Below are 19,968 nucleotides of genomic sequence, written 5' to 3' on the forward strand. Positions count from 1 at the left end.
ATGGTTGCCTCGTCAGGAAAGAGGGAAGGAGAAGGAAAGACAAAAGGATATGGGTTTTAAGGGAGAGGGTAAGGAGTCATTCCAATCCCGGGAGCGGAAAGACTTACCTTAGGGGGAAAAAAGGACAGGTATACACTCGCACACACACACATATCCATCCACACATACACAGACACAAGCAGACATTTCAATATATATATAATGGAAGGAAACATTCCACGTGGGAAAAATTATATATAAAAACAAAGATGAGGTGACTTACCGAACAAAAGCGCTGGCAGGTCGATAGACACACAAACAAACACAAACATACACACAAAATTCAAGCTTTCGCAACAAACTGTTGCGTCATCAGGAAAGAGGGAAGGAGAGGGGAAGACGAAAGGAAGTGGGTTTTAAGGGAGAGGGTAAGGAGTCATTCCAATCCCGGGAGCGGAAAGACTTACCTTAGGGGGAAAAAAGGACAGGTATACACTCGCACACACGCACATATCCATCCACACATACAGACACCTTATGTCTGTATGTGTGGATGGATATGTGCGTGTGTGCGAGTGTATACCTGTCCTTTTTTCCCCCTAAGGTAAGTCTTTCCGCTCCCGGGATTGGAATGACTCCTTACCCTCTCCCTTAAAACCCACTTCCTTTCGTCTTCCCCTCTCCTTCCCTCTTTCCTGATGAGGCAACAGTTTGTTGCGAAAGCTTGAATTTTGTGTGTGTGTTTGTGTTTATTTGTGTGTCTATCGACCAGCCAGCGCTTTTGTTCGGTAAGTCACCTCATGATGAGATGGCTTTTCATGTAAATAGACGATGTAGATCTGTCATAATAAAAAACAATGTGTGCATCTTTCTAGATGTACATGTATCTTCTCCCCTACAACCCTTGGTGGTTCTTACATCATTCCAATCTGTGACTTCATTGTTTGTGTATTTGTATTTTTTTTGTGTGTGTGTAAGTGTGTTTGTGTGTTCTGATTCTTCAGCCTTCTTATGTCAAAATAAGTTGTACATTATTAGAAACCACAGAGACTAGGAAGGACTTCTACAATAGAAGTTTATGGATATGGAAAGAGGGAAAAAATAGTTAGGTCCTGAAAAGAGAAGTAAGAAAGGAAAAAAAATAATAGAAATGGTTGCTAAGATCAAAGAAGAGAAAGAAGACAGCCCCAAAGACAGGAAATCCTTCCCACCCCCCTTCCCCAGGATCCCTACCTCACTGGTACTTGAGTGAGAAGCCGGAGGAGGTATGGTGTTAAATTGTCTCCTACAGAATGGACAATCCCATCTTCACCCTTAGGTCCCCAAAGAAAATCTTAGCAACCCTATGAAAATGGCAAATGGTGAAGAATCAGGCACATTTGTTTGTGAGGGTCATTTGTAAGGTGTGTTGTGTGTTTTGTATTAGTCATGATTTATCTGTTGGTGTAAATAATGTTTTTATTTACACTACCCACCCCTTTCAAAATTGATACAAACCCTCCTGTGAAGGTGAAAGGTATAAAACATTCTACACAAAATAGAAAATTATACACTAGAGTATAACAGTTGTTCAGTTTGTCACATTATATTATGTTTTACACAGACATAATATTCTTATTCTGTTTATTTCAACTAGAGCTCACTGTTTATCTGTGATTCTCTTAAGCCAGTCTTTATCATGTAGTCTTATCTAGTTTTCTTTCTACTAACATTATAGGATAGTTTAATTTTAGGAACAGATTATGGAACAATTTAAGATTTGAAGGGAACTGGGTGCAGGAAAATTTTATTACAGAAGGAACACCAAAAACAACTCAGGGTCCAACAGTCACCACTCTGCCCATTAACACAGAGAGTTAACATCCTTGGGGGATTAGATGACTCCACCTTGATACCATGGATGTGACATTAACTTCACTTGAGCAAGTGCAGACCAGTACTTCTCGTTAAATTTTGTTTGAAAGCTGCCCCACTGCAAAACAGTCACCCCTTCAGTAGTCAATACCACATTAGGTGAAGTTATTCTACATTCTACTCTGTCCTAGACATGTTTGAATTCTTTCAACATATTGTCTATAACCTTGCTGGCTCATTAAGTTTGGAAGAAGCAATAATAATAATAATAATAATAATAATAATAATTTTATTGTCGTTCAGCCGATTACAGCAATAGACAAAGTCAAGAGCATATATTTCTACATAAACTACTATATCGAAGTGAATTGGTTTACATAAAATAGGTACACGTTAGAATACAGTATTTTCATCTTCAAAGAATTCATCAATGCAGTAAAATGGATTGTTCACTAGTAGCTTGTATAATTTAGCTTTAAAGATATTTACAGGCAGTTCTTTAAAGTCAGCACTTAGTCTATTAAACATCCTTAGTCCAAGAACTAGGTAAGAGTTATGCAATTTTGATTATCTATGATATGGTACGTCTACAGATGTTCTGTTTCTAGTATTATGGCTATGAATATCACTTCTCAACACAAAATTAGACACATTGTTTCTAATGTACATTAAAACATTGTAGATGAATATGTTTACTACTGTAAGACACTGCAATTTAAAAAACAGAGGTTTACAATGTTCTGTTTTATCAGAATCCATTATTATTCTTATTACTTTCTTCTGTAAAAGTAAAATGTCATTTACATGATAGCTACTACCCCACAGTAAAATTCCATAAGAGATGATGCTTTGGAAGAAGGCAAAATATGCTGATCTCACATAGTCATTGGGAACATGTCTTTTTAAATTTCTAATTAGATAAATCACTCTTGAAAGCCTAGCCAATATATTTTTAATGTGTGGTTCCCACGTCAATTCATTGTCAATAGTAACACCTAAAAATTTAACAGTTTCTAATTCCTGGTAGTTAGGAATCTCTCTGAGGCTAAAGTAAAGTGTCTGGGTTTTGTTTTCATTTAGCAAGAAGCCATTAGCTTTGAACCATAATGAGGACTGAGCAAGGGTATTTTCGGTCAGTGTTTGCAGTGTACCTAGATCAGAGCTTTTATGTAGAAAAGTTGTGTCATCAGCATACAATATTGTATGAGATTTTATGAATAAGGGCAGGTCATTAATCATTAATATAAACAGTAAAGGTCCAAGCACTAACCCTTGAGGCACTCCGTACCTAACATTAACCAAATTTGATTTATCCCTACCAATGCACACAACTTGTTGACGGTTCTCCAGAAAAGACCTGAACATATTTATACTGTTGTCATCAAAACCATAGTAAACTATCTTATTCAGCACAGTGTCATGCTCTACACAGTCAAAGGCTCTGCTCAAGTCACAAAATGTAGCCTGGGCATAGTCCCTAGCCTCAAACACATCTAGGACTAATTTTACGAGGGAGTCCATTGCATCTGTTGTGAATTTACCTTTCCTAAATCCAAACTGTTTATCACTAATTATATTTAGTTTACCCAAGTAGGCACTAACTTACTCATACATAATCGTTTCTAAAATTTTTGAAAAAACTGGGGTCATGGATATAGGTCTGTAGCTAGCGTGACAGTTCTTTTCCCCTTTTTTGTATATGGGCACAACTCTAGAAATTTTTAGTATGTCGGGGAACTTATTTTCAACTAGGCATTTGTTAACACAAAAGGTTAAAGGATAAATCACACAATCAATAACATCTTTCAACAAATTACATGACATATCATAGTAATCAACACTAACCGAAGGTTTAAAATTTTTCACTATTTTTAGGATATTATTTGGGCTCACTTCTGTGAAAGTGAAGGTGCTTGGGGGAAGCTTTTCAAAGCAGCTGTCCATAATACTAAGTGCATTTTTAGGTGGTTTGATTATTGAACTACTAATTTCTTCAATGGACTGAATGCAATATTTATTAAATTCTTCTGGACTAATGGCAATTTCCTATTTGTGTTTAGTGTGTGCAATGGAGTTTATTACACTCCAGGCCTTCTTGCATTTATTGTTAGATTTTTCAATGTTTACTATGTTATGCAGTTTCTTTGCTTCATTTATTGCCTTCCTGTACTTGCATTTAGCTTTAGCATACAGGTCTTTATACAGTTTTGGTTTACTGGTTTTGTACAGACTAGAATACAGCATAACAGTGTTTTTCAGTTGCCCTAACTGTGGAGTATACCATTCCTTCGTTTTCCTTTTCTTGTAATTACTACTAATATTCACTGTACATTTTTTCAGAGGGATGCTACTTTCAAATACATTTAAAAAGATGGAGAAAAACTTTGTGAATTCAATATCAGCTGAACAGTGTTGAAGCCTAATAAAACATATGTCCCAACTGAAATAAGTGAGGGCATGTCTAAACCTATCCATCCTCTCTCTGCTCACTGGTCTAGTAATCACAGTTTTAGATTCTGGTTTGGTGCAGTCTGAAGTTACATTATTAAGACTAAGATGTACTGCATCATGGTCTGAGAAAGGGAAACTAATTACATCAGTGGACATACAAGTTCTCTTAATATTTGTAAATATATTGTCTAGACATGATGAGCCTCTGGTAGGTTTGCAGTTAACATAGTACATGTTAAATTGTCGAAGCACATTTTTGAGCTCTGTCACAGTTTTTCTGTCCTGCAGGACATCAAAACTTGAATTGATATCCCCTCCAATGACAACATTGTATTTTTTCCATTTCGGTATACATATGTACATTAAGAGTTCCTCAAGTTTCTCCAGAAAGATATGGGGGTCACCACTAGGTGGCCTGTACACTACTACTACCATTAGCTTAAGGCTCTCAATTACTAGACCTGACATTTCAAAATGCATTTCATCACAAAGGGTATTGAGATCTATCCTGCCACAGTTTGGTGGAAGAGGTGTTCCCAGATGTCATTCTCTCAGTGACTTTTTTTATCTATAGTCCCTTCAAATTGTTCCTCCAAACTACTTATTTTTACTATATCAGAGTTAGCTATTCTCTCTCGGAAACTTCGTTATACGCCGGCCGGGGTGGCCGAGCAGTTCTAGGTGCTACAGTCTGGAACTGCGCGACCGCGAATCCTGCCTCAGGCATGGATGTGTGTGATGTCCTTAGGTTAGTTAGGTTTAAGTAGTTCTAAGTTCTAGGGGACTGATGACCTTAGCAGTTAAGTCCCATAGTGCTCAGAGCCATTTTTGAACCAGACTTCTTTCTACATTTTTCTATTCATGTATTAACAACTGTAATTTGTGATTGGATTATTGGTATTAATTTGCTATTCTTATCAATGCTCCCTTTTAAAGTATGCAGTCTCTGTTTTACAGCATCAAACTTAACATTACACATGTTTTCAAATGGTCCTAATCTTCCATTAAGTTCAGATTCCACATTATTACATTTATCTTCAATATCAAATTTTCCCTTTTTATCAAATCCTGGATATGATCATTCTGTTTCTGACTAAAGTCAGTGAACAGTTGATTTACATGGAGGTTTAGAGAGTTAGTTGCTTCATTCTTTAATCCTAATTTCAAATCCTCTACTTTATTGTTTAAATTGTCAAATTCAGTCTTTAAAGCCCCCCATGCCTTTGCATAGACTACCAAAATCTTTGCTTTGCGATTCTACTTTGTTATTTAACAAATTTAATTGAGAATTTACTGAGCCTTGTTCTTTACTTAAGGTTTTATTTAGTTCCTTACTTAAAGTAGCATTTGGAGCAGTTGAAGCTGCACTCTGGGCATCTAGCTTTTCACTTAAAGTTGCAATTTCAGTATCTGAACCTGCACTTTGTGGTTTAATTAAATTTGCTAACTCAGTCCAGTCTGGCATTTCTCTACTGACTCTTATAGCCATAACTGGTTCTTAAGTTTCTTCCATTTGTCTTAAGTTATCCATATTCTTAATAGCTTTAGACCCAGTAATCATTTAAAAAAAATTCTAAGTATAATAGCTGCACCAATAAAAGTCACTCTACTGTTTGTATCACTTTTTGCTGAGGTACTAATGTTCTATTTTGCACTCACTCGGTGTAGAATTCTCGCAACGTAGGTAAGCGGAAGTGATGGTGAGTCAGCACTGGTGAACAGCAAGCCAGCGGCATCAGACATTGGTGTTGACATTGGCGTCAGCAGGCAACTGTGGAAGCAGGTCAACACCGATGAACTGCAACTGGTGCCGGTGGCTTTGATGTTGTTTCTGCGTCGGCGACACCACGATGTGTGTGAGAGCTGTATACCCTCCCCACTGGATCTTCTTAGTTGAATTATTCTCATCATGTCTCTTCTTAGGCTAGTACACTGAGGTCTTCTTCCTGTTCTTTTAAAGTTATTACTTCCTTAAATCTTCCCTTTTGTTGCATCCACAAATTTTTCCATTTGATTTTTGGACTTAATCCAATTACACAAAACAGTTCTCTTGTCTTGTTATATCTGGTTACTATGGTAACACATTATACCTTCTTCTTCGATTTCTTCTCAAAATTCCCATTTTTTCGAGTCCTTTTCACTGGTCACCACACTCTAATGTTTTTTGACGATAGAACGTGTGGAGTAAATATACAAACTTTATTTTTTCACCAATTAATGATGTATTCGATTATGCAGAATAACATTCTCACATTTCACATGTAAATATCTCCATCTTCATGTATTTCCCTCATATTTCTAGGTTCAGAAATGCATTAAATTAACATTCATAAGCAAGTTGGTTTAAGAAACACTCGTAATTTATGAACATATCTTGCTTCTAGCAAGTCGAACACCTGAATTACTTAAAAGTCTGATGTCATTTCTTCATTTGTCCTTAACAATCATCACAGTCACTAAACCAGCAAAGAATAGCACAGGCTCTTCTCTACACATACACTGAAACTCTATGGATCATGCAGCAGGTACTTACCAGCTGCCGTTCAGCTGCCACATCCACATTTTGCTTGAGACGGTTTTTAGACTTGCACACAAAAACATGTAATGTGCAGTAGGTTGGATTCATCTCTCTCACACTTCTATTTAAAATATAGTGGGTTCTAGATGGAGGAAGGGCAAGTGGTTGTAGAATTTATGTGGAAATTCTCAGAGCACTACAACATGCCAAAGATTACTCTGCACGATTGTTTGTTGTTAAAGATGTTGTTGCCTGGCTATCATCAGTTAAACAAGTTCCAGTCCTCAATCAAGATACTCAGTTAACCAGTAAAGCTATTGTGGATTGCAGATAACTATTCAGGTTCACAAAAGAAATTTGCAAACAAGTGATAATCAGAAGCGTGATAGGTAGACACTGAGTAGTTTTGATCACTAATTGTCATGAGGAGCCCCAACTCATCCCTGAAGGTATGTTTGGTGGGGAAGCCAAACAAGTCCAGGAAGGACAGGTTAGTGTTATTGGTGAAGGAGTCTGACAGAGGAACAATGGCATGGAGTGATAGCCATTCTGCATCAACTTTTGTATTCTTTCAAATCCAGAATGGAGAATAGGCAGAACAAGTGGCCCATGATAAAACACCTTATCAACACTGGGGATCATCTACCCAAAATATGGAGTATTGCAGCTGAACAATGGGTAATCCAGGAGGAAGTGGAGAATATGTTGGAAGATGACTTTGAACCTTGAGAGAGTCCTTGGTCCTCTATGGCAGTCCTTATGAAGAAGAACACTTTCACATGGCATTTCTGCATTAGCTACTGATGACTGGGCATAATTACAAAGAAAGATATTTATCCTCTGCTGAACATTAATGACACCCATGACTGCTTGAAAGGAGCAAGGTTTTTCATGACTGTAAATGTGCAGGGAGGTTATTGGCAAAGTGAGGATGAAGAGGCTGACAGGAGGAAAGACTGCTGTCATAATTACTGATTGCCACTTTATGAGTTTAAAGTTGTGCTGTTGAACTGTGTAATGTTCTAGCCACCTTCAAACCTATGACAAACAACCTACTTGAACACCTTAAAAGTAAAACATGATCTTCAGGATTTTCCAACTCCTCAGCACATTCATGATGTGAGAAGTTTTCTAGGAATGTGAACATACTACCCATGATTCATGAAGAACTTCTTCATCAAGGCAGTTCCCTTTTAAGAACAATAGCAGGAATACTCCATATTTTCCTGGAATAATATACACAAACATTTATTCTTTTCCTTAAAGAGGTGCTAACATCTTCAACAGTATCTGTGTCGAGAATGCCGGGACAGAACTTCACACTGGCACTAGTGATAGTCGAATGGGTGCAGTTCTATTAAAAATTCAGCAAGGTGCTGGAAAGGTGATAGCTTATGCTTCAAGAGTTCTCTACAAGTGTGAGTTCAGCTACTTGACAATTGAGAAAGCATGTCTTGCATTTGTTCAGGCCCTAACAAGTTACGACTATTTATTTGACAAACCATTCAGCACTGTGACAGATCACCATTCTCTATGCTAGCAGATTAGCCCAAATGAGCCATCGTGTTGACTGGCATGATGTACTGTAAAGCTTCAGGAGTATGACTTCACAGTGGTATAGGAAAGTGGACACAAACACAAGGATGTCACCAGACCTTCAGTGACTCCTTTGATGGAACATGGCATCATAGATGAAATATTGTCCATTGCTACATTGCTGCTGAGCAGAGGGAAGAACCAGCAATGATAAAAACCAGAGAAGTCTTAAAGAAGAAGGAACCAACCAAAGAGTTAAGGAACAGAATATTTTATAAGAAGAACAATGGTCCATTGGGACAGAAATTGTTGCTCTTTATTCCAGCTCAGCTATAGCCAGTTATACAGCAGTATTTTCACAATGCTCCAACAACTGGTCACTGGGATTTGTGAAGAGTCCAAACAGATTAACATACAAGTATTACTGACCAGGTCGGTTCTGATACATTAGACACTTATGTGAGCCACTGTAAGGACTGCCAATGAGGAAAGCAGGTCGCACAGTTGGGTACCAATCCCATCTGAAGCAGTGCCATTCCACAGAACTGGAAGTGACCTCTTGGAGAGATTTCTGAAATCAACAAATATGTGTTGATGTATAAAAGTTTGCACTGACTACTCACCCACAATGCTGTCACCAAAGCTGTGACTACTGCTGAATCTCTGAAAATTGTACGGTTCCTTGTGGAATACATAATTTTGAAGCATGGAGCACCCCATGTGATGATATATGATTGTGGGAACTTCCTAGTAAAGACTGGTTTCAGAAGAAATTCCACATTGCGTAACCCCCAGGCTGACAACTGCCTATTGCCCACAGACAAATGACCTCACAGACACTGTACATGTACTGTCAATATACTTTATTGTCAAACAGAGAGATTGGGATACAATACTGTCATTGTGACATTCATATGTAACACAGCGAAGCAAGATGCTACAGGCTTCATGCTATTCTTTCTGCTCCCAGATTGTAAGACCAAAACAAAAATGGGTACATGGATCTCATATGCCAATTAGAAAGACCAAGAGTATTACAATGCCAATCTCCAGCCAGTGAGATACAGTGTTGGAGATGGGGTGTGGATTTTTTTGCCTGTGAAGAAAGTGGGACTGTTGAAAACTTACTAAAGAACTACTTTTGATCATATCATATCCTATATCACTTGTTGGATGTCACTAAGTAGTTAATGATTAAAGCCATTCACCAAGAAGGGAAGAGTGTGATGACATCATCCATGTCCTCCATATGAAGTCCTACTATAGTCCTGAGGCATAGATCAATGATGGGAGATAAAGAAAACTGAAGAAGATCCAGTTAATAATCACAAAGCTTCAATGTGAAGGGCTACCTTTGATGCCTGCCATAGCATAGAAGACGTGATAGCTCAACCAGAACTTGAGGATCTGCCTGAACTGCTATATAGAGAACTATTGATAAGATTTAGATCGGGGGCACTATAGTCAACTCCAATGAGAACTTCTGAAACTGTAGCTTGCTGTTTCTCTCTGAGAGGGGGCAATGCTGCAAGATGTAATGCATGCAGTGGGCATAGTGGTTAGCATTACTGGCTGGTGTGGTGCTGGTAACCAGTTCACTTCTCTTATTTCTTATTTAGTATATATCATTTCTGGAAAGATCTTGAAATATCACATGTTCATAATTTTTGTTTATCCTGAAATATTTCATGTTTTTGTAAATAACAGCACTCTCCACCCAGGAGTTCAGTTCTGTTCTGGTTGTATGTTGGTGTTCATAGTAAATGTGCTTTCCATGCTAAGTGTTGTATTTCATTGACATACCTGCTCTCAGATTTGACTTGTGTGTGGTTATGATGTGACAATATGTAGGATCTTGTAGTATATTCTTAGGCTCATGTAATACTGGCCCTTGACACTTTGTATGTGGGCTTTCACAGGATTGCCAGTGTCTATTTTCATGTGTCTGTCAACTCAAGGTTATAAGCATTTCTGTGATGCTCTTCCATGTTTAAGACAAATTTGTGATCATTCATAATGCCCTTTTGTATGTTAAATACCACCTATTAGTGGTGGGCTTTCAGGTGTACAGCTGATTTATTGATTAAGTTTTGTGTACAATATTTCACTGACTTACCCAGGTGTCGTGAGCTATGTTGTTATGCGTACTCTTTGATTGGACTCCAACCACACTGTGAAGTGTAGTTGGTGCTGCACCACTATTTGTAGCCAGAATCAACCCCCTAGAGCCTGCCACATAATATGTAGAGTACTCGTCATTATTACAGAAAACACTCATTTTCTCAGCATTTTCTAGTTCTGGTGGATGAGTGGCCAGTGAGATCTTAAGAAAGTGAGTGCCAGACCCAAGCCTTATTGAAATTCAAAGATGTGTCACCTTTGTTAGGTTTTCTAACATCATCATTTCAACAGACTCTTTGATTTTGCTGCCCCAGAAACTAAACATTTGAACCACGATGTTGGTCTCCTTGTGTTTCTTTTCATGATTGTATTTGAGGTTGTGCTTGGTGACACATGATTTGTTTGGTTAATGTAGTAGGGTCAGTCACTGATGTTTGTTGCACCGCTCCTCAACTATTCCAGTAATTTGCACTAGGCATGACATCTTGCATTTGCATGGAATGCAATACACACACTGATTTTGCAGATCTAGATTGCCTTTGTACTACAAAGAGAACCTGTTATCTTTGTTGGGAGTGAGAAACATTCTAGTTAGCATGTTTCCGTTGAAGTTTGCTGATATAACATAGCTAGTGTAAGGCAGACAAAGAAATTTTTGGCTTCTCTTTTTCTCTCATTCTCAGTGTCTTCCTCAGGTTTTGGAATTGACTACAGTAGCTGCTCAGTTTGTTAATCTGAGTACTCATTCCTTCGGAACACTATTTCTAAATGTTGTAACACTTCAGTGAGTCTCGCCTTGTCTGACCAAGTTGAAACTCTATGGAACAGCCTTTTATACAAAATATCTTTGTACCATATTGTGATGGATTGATGTAGGGATGACCCAAGAATCTGCTTGTTCTTCTCATAACTAATATATTGAGGAAAATTAATACATTGAGGAAAATTACCTGACGCTCTTTTTTAAATTTCTTCCTGAATTTTATTAGGGTGGATTGAATTCAAAAACTCCAGGAACTCTTCAGTTTTTTTCATTCCATGTTACCACACCACAAATATATAGTCCATGTATCAATAGGAACATGCTGCTTTAAACTTGGCAGACTCTAGTGTGTTTGCATCAAAGTAGTAACCATATACGCTTGCCATGAAAGTCACTTATAGACTACCCATAGAAACACCATAGTGTGGTGGTAGTGGTGGGTGTGTGGTGTTGTTTTTTCTAAAGAAGGGGATCACATCCAAAGTGATCATAATTTTCTTATCTATCACTAACTAGCAAAACCAGCAGTTTCAGTTTACTTCTACAAATTACACTAACAACCAGTTACAACTAATGCAATCTACTCACAATGTTAATACTTATATTAGCAAAAATGCAAACAGCATGAATGGTCAGATGCTATTTTTATGTAGTACTTCCTACTTTCTACCAAACAAATATGTAACGCTATCAGCTGTCTTTACTTCAGCAAATAGAAGTCAGCATGGGTGATGTTTGTTTGATTCCTGGGAGAGTATCACAGAAGTGCTGAAAAACATGAACTGGCAGATGCTTGAACACAGATGTTGACTATTCCACCAAAGCCTACCCAGAGTTTGAAGACCCAGCATTAAATGAGGAATTTAGAAATATACTACAATCCCCTATGTTTTGATCCCACAGGAAATGCAAAGATAACATTAGACTAAGCATGGCATATCCAACAACATTTAAGCAACAGGCTTGCCATGCTCCATACTGGAACTGAATAGAAAGAAGTCCTAGTGTTACAGTGGAAAGTATTCTCTGCCATGCACCTGACAATGATTTGCTATGCTTGGTTTTGAAAACTTATTTATTTTATAAAATGCATCTACGTTATTTTCTCTCTTATGTTTGTTTATTTGTGTTCATTGCAGTAGCTATAAACAATATCTGGCTCTATGACAAGTGTCAATTAAAAATTATGTTTGTCTCATTATAACTGATTTTCATTCAAAATCCCGAAGTTGCTGTATTATGTTCTTCCATTCAATGTTGAAGTTTACCTACATGAGTATGAGACAGTACAACAATATAACACAGTGTCATAATTTCTGAGGCAGAGGTATGACAGGATTGTACAAATGTAATAAAACCATTAATGCAGCCCCCCCCCCCCCCCTTATCAAGAGACCAGAATTTTCGATAAAAAGAGCCTAAACTTGTGTCTGTATGATAAGTAGTTTTGTACAAAATTCAAAATCTTTTCTCATTCAATTCTTTGTTTCTACTCCAGGTCCTTATTTGGTTGAAAAACAAGGTGTGAAACAATATCAATTTGGTATGGGTCAGGCTGGTTCATCAGTCCACTTAGCTCGAATCACCGATAAACAGGTACTTGTAATTTATTTAAACTAAATTTTACCAAACAGTACTATACTTTTAAGATACACCACTTGAAATATTACCACCAGGGTGTATACAACCTGGGACAACCAGGAGATCTCGGAAATACCTGGGAATTTCCCACTCCTCCTACCGTGGTATTCCGCCGTCCACCGAACCTACACAATATACTCGTCCATCCTTACACAACCCCTGCTCCCAATCCCTTACCACATGGCTCATATCCCTGTAACCCTCTAATAGACCTAGATGCTAGACCTGTCCAACACACCCTCCTACCACCACTTACTCCAGTCCGGTCACTAACATCACCTATCCCATCAAAGGCAGGGCTACCAGTCATGTGATTTACAAGCTAAGCTGCAACCACTGTGCTGCATTCTATGTAGGCATGACAACTAACAAGCTGTCTGTCTGCGTGAATGGCCACGGACAAACTGTGGCCAAAAAACAAGTGGACCACCCTGTTGCCTATGTCCCCGTAACCCTCCTGGCCTCAACCTTCATTAGTCACTGTCCTCGCCCATCCAGCCCCCTCCCTGTTCCCATTCCAGCACTACACAGCCGTCATTTCACTGCCACACTCATTCTTTAAAATTCTTTTTATTGTTATTTTTCTCCTTTCTGCTACTTGCCCCCACCCCGCTCCGCACCTTCTCTCCTACCCCCCATCTAAACTGCAACACTTCACTGTCCGTCACTCCCACCATACGATCCCTCCCCCTCCCCACCCCAGCCTCCTCCTTACCCCCATCATGCACTGGCGCTGCTGCTCACAGTGTAGTTTCAGCTCTCTGAGACTGCAGATGTGTGTCCAAGTTGCGTTTGTGTGTGTGTGTGTGTGTGTGTGTGTGTGTGTGTGTGTGTGTGTGTGAGTGTGTGTGTGTGTGTCTACTGCTGACAAAAGCTTAATGGCTGAAAGCTATGAGTGTGTGAATCTTTTTATTGGGCATATCGCAACTCAGCATCTCCACTATATGGTGAGTAGCCACTTTCCTTCTCTGTTATTGTTACATTCCAGCCTGGATTTTTGATTGTTTGATTTACTTGGTTTTATGTATTCTACATTAAATTTTATGACACAGAAAACAGAAGTTATTGGCTAATAGGCAATAAAGAGTGCAAATTTTCTGAAGAATACTTGTTCTCCCAGTTACAAATAATCTCATTGCGAGTTTTTTTAAAAGAGGGGCAGGATGTCAAACTGACTGACTGGGAGCAGGAGAGCACCACAGGATGTTTTAATTTCCACTGTCCTGAAGATAGTTTGACGGCATCCATTACAAAATATTACACGTTTGAATTTCACAGAGTGAAATAAAGTGATGTGCGATAGAAGAATGCTGTGTAAAGGGGCATGCCACTGCACTTTGGCACACTTAAGACCAAGTAACATGTCTTACATTTCCTTGAACACATGTGTTTTATGTACCAGACTGTTCAGAAAGATATGAACTACAAAATGAACATATTTTTGAAAAGGCAATTTTTATTTTTTTTTATTTTTGGCTTTCTACCTCAAATGTTTGTAGGAGGGTTTGGGGGTGGGGGTGGGGGCACTATCTAGATCTAATATTGCACTGGTTCGAAAATATCATTGGTCTGGGTCTGATGGTGCAGAGCAGTCTGAGTTGTAGTGGGAAGGTGGGTAGTCTGCATGTGCCCCGTGTTTACGTATAGTGATTTTTCTGTTTCCTCTGCGTTTATTGCTCTCATGTCAAATGAATACAAAATGGATTACTGTGGAAGGGAGCTATCAGGTGAATTAAAATATACACATAATTACAGAAGGCTGAAATATGTTATTAGTTTCAAAAAAGTTAGTTTTGTTGGTTTGCTAAAGAAATTTGGCTTTTATTAATCTGTTCCCCTGTGGCAGTCAATTTATTTGAAACAAATGAATTTAATTCCCCACTATTTGCTAGTGTCAACTGTTTGCTGCTTTTCGAGTGCATGTTTTCAACTTCTAACATGTATGATATTATGCCATAACAAAGAACCAAACATGAGATAATACAGTACTGGTACTTCAAGAATATTTACATCCAAATCTGGACATACAAAAGTGCACTTTAAGCCAAATTATGCATTTTAGTATGGTTCACAAAATTCTGATGCTCTTGGAGTAACATCTGATGTCATGTTTCTTTTGTGACATAATGTTAGATCTTTTACAGGTACGAACATACGGGCTTCCTGCATCATCATAGCTGCCCAAGTGTGGTGACTCCTGTTACTTGGCGCTCTATGGCAACTGCTGAAACAGATCTATTTGTAGCAGGTCGTGGGAAAATATTGCAAATGGTTGTTTGAAAAGTGTTACTTTCAAAGTAAATTTCCTTTTATGCAAGATGAACTATGTATGAGAATGTACAATGAATTTCTTAAATCACAGAACATTTGACTCTCATTTAATAATCAACTCTTTGAGGATGATGATTCAGACGAATTTCAAGCCCAGAAAATCAGACATTTGTGTCATTATTAATAATTTTACTGGCACATGTGTGTAATGTATCTTATATGAAGACAGTAACTGTTCTGAAAGAACAGATACCAGTGATGACCATGCAACTTCTCTAGAAAGAAATGATAATTTATCGAAACCCTCAGCTGCCAACAGGTGTTGATATACCTCAATGGGGACAACTGAAAATGTGTGCCCCAACCAGGACTGGAACTCGAGATCTCCTGCTTACATGGCAGATGCTCTATTCATCTGAGCCACCAAGGGCACAGAGGATAGCATGACTGCAGTGACTTATCCCTTGCACGCTTCCTGCGAGACCCACATATATCTCAAAATGTAGCATGTACAAAAAAGATCAACATTATATGTAACAGCTTAGCTTCTCTTGCAGCTTATTAATCTTTGGGACTTTGAGACCATATTATTATTATTATTATTATTATTATTATTTGTAGCAACACTACGTAAATTAATTTAAACAATTAACTTTTCCTATTTGTGTGTTTGCACTACTTAACAGTGATATTGCAATTGGGTGACTACTCCACATGTCCTATGCTGTGAATATCCACCGTCATCGGCTGGCGAGATCATGTGACATGAACTACGACAGGCTTCCAAAAGCACATCACAATCTCAATTACAATGCTTCAAAAAGCAACATGTAGTGTTTGGTGGAATTCAAATTTATACTTTTGTAATACAAAAACATACAGCATACATGTTGCTGCACATCAAAGACCATTCCAAAAAGTGTCTTTTTTCCCCCTGCATTTTGTTTTCTAAAGTGCCAGGAAATTCTACACCTGTGTGTAAAACCACAACTAATCAATGGATTGATAAGTTTTACAGTTCCTAGGAAAAGTATACTGTCACTTAACACTGCAAGAGTGTACTTTTACCTAGGGGAAAGTGTATTTTTAACCCGGAAATCTGGGAAAAATCCGGGAATTTTTTTTCCTTGTCTGCATATACACCCTGACCACAGTATTGAAAATCTGGAATTATAATATTCATATGTAAGAAAGTTCTTTAAATGTAAATATTTTGAAGTAAAGGAGGCCACTTACTGAATAGCAGAAGTGTTATGCCATCAAGAGGCACATACAAAAGAGAATAAAAATTTACTAGCTTTTGGAACAAATTCTTTGACAAGCTAGAGTGTAAATACACTCTCAAACACAACACACACACACACACACACACACACACACACACAGCTCAGAAAAGCTGATGTTGGAGGGAAGAATACACACGGCATGGGTTGAAAAGCAGTCATTGAGCTCTAGCATGTTGTGTTCAATGTGAGTTACGCCACTGGATGATCGACTTTCTTCTTGACCACAGTTTAGTTGTGGATATTCATTCTGGTGGACACCAAGCTGGTGGTCATGGAATGCTGTGCAGTCATTGCAACATAGATGACTTATGACATGGCTGCTTTAACAGGTGGCCCTTCCTCTCATGGGATAGGATAAGCCGGTGACATGATTGGAGTAGGATGTACTGAATGGGTGGATTGGACAAGTCTTGTTCCTGGGCCTTCTGTAGCGATAGCACCCTTATGGCAAGGGGTTGGGAGTGGGAGTGGGACAGTGATTGACTAGGATGTTGTGTAGGTTTACTAGGTGACAGAATACTGCTTTGGGGAGGGTTGGAAGGATACTAGGAAGGGATGACCCTCTTCCTCTTTCTGAGCTCAACATCTCACTCATTATGGAGCGCTGCTAACTCAGTTTTTTAGGATAGCAAATGGGAAGTTGCAGTACAGAAAGTGGCACAGGGATCATCAGTGTGTGTGTGTGTGTGTGTGTGTGTGTGTGTGTGTGTGTGTGTGTGTATGTGTGTGTAATGGGTGAAGTGTTATGAAACAATGTGTGTATAGTGCGTGCAGTGACTGATAGTGAGATATGAGTGAACGGTGTGGCATTACTTTATTTAATAAGTTATTTGTAAAAAAAAGTTTTGTAAACCAGGAGTAAATCTAATGATTATGTCTAACTAGAAGTCTGTAAATATATGTGTACACAAATTAGTTTATTTTAAATTCGTCTAAATTTGTAAATTCTTTGACATGTCCTATATCCTTGTAAAAAGAGATTCACATATCAATAAAGCTACTACTACTACTACTACTACTACAACTACTACTACATTTCTGGACATGACGCTAGAGAATCAACTCCCTGGTGAAGGGTGAGGGATATGATTCAGTTGCTCCAATCTAGGATACATGGATGATGCACCTTTGCAGCTAGTTATTTTGGATGGAGAAGGATTAGTGGCGTGTGAGAATGTGGTATGGGAAATCTGTTTGTGGAATAGGTCTGGAGGTTAGTGCCTGTCTGTAAAGACCTTAGGGAGACCTTCAGCATAGTGGGTAAGAGAATTCTCATCACTGCAGAGAATGTTAGTGCCTGTTTGTGAAGGCCTTAATGAGACCTTCAGCATAATGGGCAAGGGGATTCTCATCACCACAGATATCCTTTCTACAGGTATCAGGGCCATGTGGGAGTAATTTTTTGTTATGTAAGGGGTGACGACACCATTCAGGTTGGAGCAAAAGCCATACCAGCTGTCTTTCTGCTTAATCTGGAGCTGACAAAAGGTATAAGGCAAAAACATTATAAGAAGGAATAGAATTTATGAAGCTTGAAGCCTTAGTTGTAATGGATCAGTATTCTTATTGTTTGCTTATGTTGAATAAATACTTTATTTGCCACAAGTGTATTACTCCAGATAGTTTCAAAAGACGAAAAGGAGGCAAAATATTCAAAATAATTCAGCACGTAGATCAGTACAGTGAGAGATGCACACACTGAAATAAGTTTCTTCATTAGTTTATCAGTATGTTGCCATCATTGTTCCAACTTGTCTGATTGGACCCAAAGGAATTTTATACAGCGTGTTTCATCTAGTGGATGTCTGTTGATGCCTACTTCTGGTGATAACAGGTCATTATCATTTGCATGAAATAATTTTATGTGAGTCTTTGTGAGATTAAGGCTTAAACTCGCATATGTAAACCACTTGCTGATATGTTCAGGTATCATCACATAAGTTAATTGTGAGCCCTTGAATGGTGTTCATGTTTTGTCAGCAAACATCATGGTTTTTGCAAGAATTTTTAAAGTCATATACAGGGTATGTCCAGAAAGGAATGCATCATAATTTTTTGTGACGAGACTATACTTCACAGAGTGGCTGGACTGATTGGGTAGGGTAGGACCTATCCAGTGGTAGGTTGCTTAATTGCCTCCATGCTCTTGGAGGGTTAGGACAAATTCTTCCATGAATCTCTACATTGAATTTATGATGGAGAAATCTTTACAGCAGACCTTTGCGATAAGTTTTCCGTGCAGCTCAACAAGACACCACTAGAAACATTTGGAATGCTTGAAGAAGCCTTTCCAGACCACAGTCAAACAGTTGGCACAAGATGTTTGTAAAGAAGTTTAGGAGGAGATCACCAGCAAGGCCTGCGCAGGACGCCCATCAACATTGTCAATGGATGACTATGTGACTTGTGTGCACCAGTTATTGAATTCAAACACTTAAGTGAGTGTTTGCTTGATGTTGGAAATATTCAACATGCTCAATTTTATGAGGCAGTGCTCCAGAGACTGAATTACATAGTAGCCTATGTCTGACAGGAGATCTGCGATTTGTGGAAACAGCACCACAAAAACGTGCCAGCTCACACAACCTTTGTTGTCACGGGCTACCTGACCTTTATCAGTGTGACTACAGTACCATAGCCATCTGGCTCTGGTGGAATATTTGTGGTTCCCTTGGCTAAAAAGGGATCCCAGAGGAATGCACCGAGTCAGTGGATAATGTGGAAACTACTTCGATGGCTTCACCAAAGAATGTCTTGATTGAGAAGCTCGAGAAAGTTATGATGCTTGAAAATATTGCTGGTAAAAATATACTGATGCAGAAGGATCATACTTCAAAGTATTTTGAGTTTTTGAACCTTTCTGAACAATAAATTTTTAAAAAATTGAAATAAAAAAGGTGACACTTTACTATCTGGACAATCCCTGTATGTATGTTATGAACAGGAGGGGGCCCAGTACCAATACATGTTGTTTTCTACATTTTCTATTCATCCAGTCTGCAGTTAGTTCCATGCCTGTGACACAGCATCTCAATACAACTGTCTGATTTCTGTGATGAAGGTAAGAGTCCTTACATGCTTCACCAGTAATGCTATAATTTAATTTATTAAGCAGAACATTGTGACCTGCACAATGAAAGACTCTAATAAGCTTGCAAAGTATACTGGCAGGATAATTTTCCTTAATTATGCCAGGACTTTACTCAAGATGTATTGTGGAGCTGTGCCACGTGAGATTTTTTTGATAAAATGAAACTAAGAAACACTTAACAAGTTCTGCTTAGTCATACATGCCAGTATTTTATCATACAGACAGATTCTCAGACAGATTTGAATATAAAGTAAGGAGTGAAATAGATCCACAATTAGAAATAGTTAGCTTATCCCCAGCTTTGTAGATGTGTGTTACTGCAGCATACTTAGGTCTGTCAGGAAATATGTCCTCAGTCATTGATCGATTACAAAAAATAACTTATGTGTAGTCCTATCAGGTCAGCACAAAATATTTAATATTATACCAGAAACACAGTCATAATGATCTTACAGAT

At 38.4% G+C, this 19,968-nt stretch overlaps 1 protein-coding gene across 1 annotated transcript in view; it reads left to right on the plus strand.

The window, feature by feature from the left end:
- The window catches only part of LOC124614042 (integrin alpha-PS5-like), a 586,089-nt gene that overhangs the window by 170,893 nt on the left and 395,228 nt on the right, over nucleotides 1-19,968 (plus strand). Inside the window, exon 5 of the mRNA XM_047142872.1 lies at nucleotides 12,721-12,818. Coding sequence (XP_046998828.1) covers nucleotides 12,721-12,818 — 98 coding nt within the window. The remainder of the gene's footprint in view (nucleotides 1-12,720; nucleotides 12,819-19,968) is intronic.

Source organism: Schistocerca americana, chromosome 4 (genome assembly GCF_021461395.2).
Source record: "Schistocerca americana isolate TAMUIC-IGC-003095 chromosome 4, iqSchAmer2.1, whole genome shotgun sequence".
NCBI classification, from domain to species: Eukaryota; Metazoa; Arthropoda; class Insecta; order Orthoptera; family Acrididae; genus Schistocerca; species Schistocerca americana.